Below are 7152 nucleotides of genomic sequence, written 5' to 3'. Positions count from 1 at the left end.
TGCAAAGGCAACAATTGCGGAGGCTTACTGTTGCACTGCAAAGCAAAATCCGGTGCGCGCCATCTGGCGCATAGTTTTCCCGATCAGATAACTCGTTACGGCGAGGGGGAACTTTCCCGAGTAAAGTAAGTTCGCGCTGACGCGTCGAGGTACGAGCTCGCGACGTCGGCTTCCTCAAACATGCTTTGATGGTCATATGAATGCCGACGACAAATATCTCGACGAATCGCAATAGATTTGTTCAGGAGTATGGTGTGATTGGGGGGGGGGACTGCTGAGCGAGGAATAGTCTCGATGAACACGGCTGTGGCAGTTATTTTTCCATGCTCACGCGGTTGTCACCCCTCGAGCTGTTTCGTCTGCCTATTGCGACACAACGCGCGCACGAACAACAGAGATGATCGCTCGACCGGCCAATGTTTAGATTCTCCATGAAACGAGAATTTCTTTTCAGCGTGGGCTGACAAGGCTAGCTGCTATTCCACCTTCTTCTCATTTCCGCTCGTTTCCCTTCTATTCTCTAACCCCTCCGTCACTCAATCCCTCGCTACCTCGTATGACGTAACCTTCATATTATATATATATATATATATATATATATAATAATATTATATATCCCTCTCTATATTTCGATCGCCTTGCCTGTGTGGATGTAGCCATAAGTTGCAGCGAATATAAACATATACGTATAGACTCAATGCCTACGCAGATCAAATTCACGGACAGAGTGAGTGAGGCAGGTGGAACACATGACAGGCCGTAGGACGCACACCGTCCTCAGAGACACGCACGCCACACGCGACGTACATACGTTGTGCATCAGGCGCACGCACGTACATGCACACATTCACGCACGCCCACACGGCCGCCCGCACTGACGCACTCACGCAGACATACGTACATACTCGCACACACGTCTGTCTCATTTTGTTCAGTTGCTGCATTAGCAAAACTGCTAGCAGGTGTAATGCGGAACAGAATTAAAATTTATGATTTGCGAATTGAATGAGGCGAAATTGTTATGTGTACGCGGGGATCGCGCAAGGCTCTAGTGATGAAAGTCTTGTGACTTGAATCCTTACGGCGTACACCGCCTCCCTAATTCAATAGTAGTTAGCAACTTAACAATACATTATTTCCGCCGCACCATGGGGTGCATATGGAACCACAATTTCAAACGCATTGCGCGTTGCATTTACATTTTATTTTAACCAAGTCACTGATCTTAGCGACCGCGAACTCTGTATTACTGAAAATCCTCTAGTAAAAATTTTCTGCTGGATATCTCTTCTCTCTGCTTCGAAACCCAAGACATCGAATGTATGGTTATGAAGTTAGAAAGCATCCTTAGACCAAAGAGCACACTGTACCAATAAATGATTAGTACAGGCACGTGCGTACGGAGTAGCTGTTTTATAGTCAATTGAGTTTGAAGCAGCTAGTAGCGAGAACGCCTCGTAGCGAGCATCTCTGACTGCTTTTCCTCAAAAACGACTGGCCGTAATATGCAGCGGAGCATCATGAAATAGAACAGACCACTGGGTGGGCAAACTTTTCAAAGCGAGGGGCGCATCAGTGGGCCATGAAACAGTCAAGGCCGCACCCTTTTAAAATCAGGTGGTGCCGGCTCTAAGATGAATACGTGCGTGGGTCGCCTCAAGGGCACCATCTCTGAACCATTATATAGCTCGAAAAGGGCGTTTACCAGGAAGCGAACAGAGACAATAGAAACTAATCTGTATGACAATTGAAAAGTCAGCCTCGGTTCAAGCCACAAACATGTTGGACTTTCACAAAAATTTTATGTTTAAAAAAAAAAAATTAGGTTTTTATTTTTATTTTTATTTTATTTATTTTTTATTATGCTTGCAGGCTTCCGCGGGCCGCCCAAGAACCCCGTAGAGGGCCCGCTATGCGGCCCGCGTGGCCGCAGTTTGCCAACTCCTGGACTATACGTTAACCGTTGATTTAGAGATATTGTACATTTTTCATCAGCTTTTACAATGTAAAAGTGGTAGCTTACCGGTGGATTAACTTTAGTATATGGTTGGGTTACTTAGATCCTGAGGGTTACCCGTAACACAGCCGTTGGCTATAATCGACAGACAAGGCGCGTCCTTTTGTCAAAGAGGAATATTTATTATAGATCACGGCCATTTATATTTTATTCACGCACACGGACACCTCCCTGTCTTCCCCACCGGCCCACGGCAGACATATAACTTTCCGCCTAGATTGTCGCTCCGAGAGAACCTCTACGTAATAGCGATGGCGCGGCTTGGGGCGTATTCTTGCGCGCTCACCTAGCACACTCTTCTTCGGCTCCTCCTCCTAGCTTATTACCCCGTACGACTCAGAATTTGATATAGTATTAAACTTGATGTGGCGCGCTGACGCGCGTACATATTGCAGTGTGGTACACGCTGATCCCGCCCTCAAAATACGCGCTTGCCGCCAGCTCAAGTTAGAACTCCGCCAAATGAAGCAGCGGCTAACTTAGTCCAGACTAAGTATCCGCTTTAAGCGTGTGGTCTGTACGCAATCCGGTGCCTAGCGCGCCGCTTGTTGCGCCAATGCGCATGCGCAATAGCCTTATGTCGGTCACGTAATTGTACAATCGCTGTACCTCGCTGTCTGCGGGGTGGACGTGGCGACGCAGAGAACTGAGCCGTGGGAGAAATTGATTGACTCATTTAAAGTAGGGTCAAATATGCAGTCTAAAAATGCGTAGTTGCTACGGGGGGTATTAGTGAGCTTTCGTTTTGCCACGACGGATCGTTCTACGACGTGAAACACCCACTGGGACGTCTGGCATGCTCGAATCTTGTGATACATCCGCTCCTGAGGATTCTACGACGGTTCTCGGGGTAAATCCACCGGTCGTGCCGAGAACGACGACGTATAGCCAGCCGTGCCTGCAGTGCGCATGCGCCTGGTTCGATCGCATGGTCATCGACGGATACGTTGACATACTTTGACGGATACTTATGCCATTTTGATGTATTGTATCATTTGTATGACTTCGACATGACACAAACTTTTGAAGCAAGCGACACGATGATTTGAGAGAGAGTTATGCATATCCGCTAAGTTCACTATTTGTGGTGACAAGCCCATGTTGAAATGATAAAGTCATAATCAGGCGTGGATTAATGAGGTCTTTTACTAGATAATACTAAAGGTCTTAGTATTACATACTTACAGTTAAGTGTTCTGCATGTTTAGATTCAAAAACGTAACAATGACCAGAACCGCGTTAAAGATTCGCCATTTTAAATGACGCGCGATCAAAACAAAGGGTCATGTATTCAAATGGCAATTTGTCGCCGTCGTGAAAATCGAAACGAGTTTACGCAGGACGGACGCTCAGCACGCCGACGGTATGGTCACAGGTTTTTTATCCGTCGTAGAACGCATCCGTCGTGCAAAACGAGCTCACTATGATTTCGCAGCATGCCCGACGTCCCGCAAGGACGGCAAGCCGTGGCATGAATGCTGCGGAGGACTCGCGCCGCCTGCATTTAGAAAGATTCATACGAGTACAGGCCCGTAGCCAGGGGGGGGTTCGCGGGTGTTCGAACGAACCCCCGAGCCCTCCCCCCCCCACCCCAAGCCAAAAAAATAATAATTGGGAAAAATTTTTTGGCAAGAATTTTCACCTCAGGTCGCTCCATTTTAGTGTAATAATTGCAAAATCTCCATCGTTGCGGGAGGGTGACAGTGAAACACCCCCTCCCACACCCTCCCCCGCTCGGTCGCTTGCGCTTCTCGCCTTTGGTCGCTTCGCGCCCGAGCAGCGGCGCTGTACAGCGGGGTCCAGGGAGTCCGGACCCCCCGTGCTCGCGCAGAAAACGGCATCTGAGGGTCTAATTTAAAAACAAAATTCTGGGGTCTGCCCCCTAGACCCCCCTTTCGCGTGCTCGCACCTTTGGGTACGGTTGCCCCCCCTGGTACAGAATCCTGTACACGCCCCCTGCGAGCAAATTGCCAACATTGAAAAACGAAACCCCCCCCCCCCAATAGACAAAGCTGGCTACGGGCTGTAGTTTAGGACTGCTATGTTATTTCTGTCTTCTATATATTTTTTCCATCCATCTTCCGAACCGCCATTGACTATCATCATTATCGGCCCCGCGGGCGGTTTGCTTACTTGTCCACCAAAACAACAAAACTATAGTCCGCCATGTTAGCGTGATCATCTTCTAACAACAAGAGCTATGGCTCACCAGGTATACGAATGGGCTCCGTTCGTACCTAAATAAACAGGATCTATATGTGACATGGCTATACCGCTCAACAACGGGAACTATCGTTCGCCCCATGTTGCCGTGCTTACTCTCCCATGCGCTAGATTTCTGGCGCACAAGTAGTGCTGGAGAGGGTCTATGTCCCCCGATCGGTACTGCCGGAATCGTACCCTGGGTACGCCTCCGGTTATACCGGAACGTACCCTGGTTACTATCAATATGCCGTTACGTCACCTCGCTACTCCACCACACGAGTTCTGGTAGTCGCCTAGCCTACTCCCCTAACCCTAACCACTAACCCGAATCCGACCCTACCCTTAATCCTCAACCTAATCCTAACCCTAACCATACTCAATAAGACCAGGGGTTACGTTCTGCGTATACCGGACCGTACAGGCGGTACGTTGCCGCTGTACCCTGGCGGACATAGACCCTATAAGCACAAGTGGTAGACTGTCGATAGTAAGCATTCATTCCCCCCCACCGCGATGACGCGCAGAATTCTCAAGCAAATGTCCGTCCGTAGACATGTAGTCTTTTTTTTCTCGAGTCACTACACTACACTCGACTTAGCCACTACAGCACGTGTACACATTAGTAGTCACGCGACGTGAGATCCTATTTTGATCGATGACGTCGCGTGACCTATGTCGGCTGCCGACGACTCGATCACGACCGGCGACAGGTGTCCGTGTTTGATGGGACGTCGTACACATTGAGTGCAGGCGTCAAGCAGTGTCCCACGCGGCCGCACGGGGCGATCGCTGCGCATCGCTACCAATAGCCTGTCTGCTGCTAGAACATGGTAAACGTCCTCCCTAGGGCAAATGCCTCTGTTATAAATTGCACATGGGCAATAAAGGTCAAATACCCACGCGCATCGCGCCATGCCACCTGCTAGACGCGCCCATACCCATGCGCAATGCATAAGGGGGATGCTTGCCATGGGGGACGTCTAAAAACGGCGAGAATAAAAGAGACGAAATAAAAACCGATAAAGATAAAAAACCGTTCAAGTTGTATGTATATCTCATTCGAATCATGCCGGCGTTCAATAAGTAATCGTGTGTTCGTCGATGTTTCAGCGATAGAGGCCGCTGAAATCGCCATCGTCGGCATCAACACCTTCCTGGCCATCTTCACGATCTGCATGATCTCCGGCATCCTGCGGGTAGGTTCTGAACTGTCCAGATTTCTTGCTCTGTACCTATCTATTCTCATTTCTGCCTGGCTTCCCTTTCCCACCCCCCCTTTTTCTTTCGTTTATTTCTCTCTCCCTTTCCCCTCTCTCTCACGCTATATATATATATATATTATACAGACATATATATGGTGTTGCCTCTGTTGAACTATAAAACCCATTAAATCGCTATCTACGCTCTACGCTAAGTCGATCAATCACACACAGTGCTTCACGAGCTTATATGGCTGGCTACGCCGTCTCCTGCCGTCTATTATTCAAACCGTCAACGCGCGACAGGCTTTGTCTCTGCGTCGACTCAATTCCACAGGGTAACATAGTAGAAAGCTAGCCCCATACAGCTTATACAAATAATGAAATACGTCTTCTTACTCACGATTATCTTCTTTTTAAGCCCCAGACGACTTATCGAATCCAGATAAATCGTGGAGCGACTGGTTAAGTGATACGTATATGTGCACCTACCGCGCCTAAATTGACTAGGTCATGTGTTAGCCAGGTATCGTGAATTAAAATAGCGTTTTGCGTAAAAGACAAACACAATCACTGTGGATTATATTCCACAAACCCTTACCGGATAAGTAGTTTCAAAAGCTATTTAAAAGGTATAAAGCTTGGGCCAATTAATGTTTCAGCCAAGACAAAAAGTCATATGCGTGTATGTCGTGCCTGCTGGAATTTCCCGAAATGAAGGGCACCATAGGAACTACGGTAGAGCAATATAGCCACGTCAGATAAACAGGAACGTCAACAATAGTCTTAAGAATTTTTATTGTTCATAGGGAAGGGAAGGAGGAAGATATTTTCAAGTAGTAATTGGAGTGACGTACACGCTCTAATGTATTGGGAGTGTATTGGGAAATCATTAGCGACTCGTCCTTTTTATAGAGCTATCAATTATCCATGCCTCACGCATTCGACAGGCGTTTCGCAAATTAATGTTGACTTATACACGCGGCGAGGAGAATTCTAGCTTTTGTTTGCCATCTACATGCCATGAATTTCGTTTGTCGTGACGTCATTTGCGCGACAAAAATTACGAAAACCTAAACGCAAAAGAATTTTTTGAATAATTTTTAGAATATTAGAATAACAAGAAACAAGTGGGAGACAGACGCGGCGAGTCCGAGTGAGTTTGCGATAATGGGCCATACTCCAGCTATGGCTACGGTCGAGAGGGGCAGGCATGCACATTGACAGGAGGGGAAAATGTCTTTATGCGTTTCTATTACGCATGAGATTATGATATCGATGTGCTGAAAGGCGTTCATGTACCGCTCACGTACGTAACTCGGCGCTGCGGTTTCTATCCACGGCTCGCGGGCGTTCTCTCTCTCGATAGCTTCTAGTATCTTTTGTCGCTACGCACTAACACCAGCCTCAAGAGATCAACTCTAACAAATTGGATTCCCGAAAAAAAAGATTGGGAAATTTGTTTCTCTCCCCTCTCTCTCTCTCTCTCTCTCTCTCTCTCTCCATCTTCAAGGCCGCGGCCGGAACGCCGAAGTGTACGGTACAACATCGCTTCTCTTTCTCGGCTGCTGAGTTTACGCTGCCCGCGTCACCTAAAAGCCGAAACGAGCTCAAACACCGAGCCAACAATGCCGGCTCGAGCGTACTGTCTCCCGATCTTCCTGTGTGGTGTGTGTGTGTGTGTGTGTGTGTGTGTGTGTGTGTGTGTGTGTGTGTGTGTGTGTGTGTGTG

General features: G+C 47.9%; 1 protein-coding gene across 1 annotated transcript in view; it reads left to right on the top strand.

Moving 5' to 3' along the window:
- Positions 1-7152, top strand: part of LOC106804910 — a 56341-nt gene that overhangs the window by 30279 nt on the left and 18910 nt on the right. Inside the window, exon 3 of the mRNA XM_014806311.1 lies at positions 5333-5418. Coding sequence (XP_014661797.1) covers positions 5333-5418 — 86 coding nt within the window. The remainder of the gene's footprint in view (positions 1-5332; positions 5419-7152) is intronic.

Source organism: Priapulus caudatus, unplaced genomic scaffold, assembly GCF_000485595.1.
Source record: "Priapulus caudatus unplaced genomic scaffold, Priapulus_caudatus-5.0.1 Scaffold92, whole genome shotgun sequence".
In the NCBI taxonomy this organism is placed as follows: domain Eukaryota; kingdom Metazoa; phylum Priapulida; class Priapulimorpha; order Priapulimorphida; family Priapulidae; genus Priapulus; species Priapulus caudatus.
This window is presented reverse-complemented; position numbering and strand designations above follow the sequence as displayed.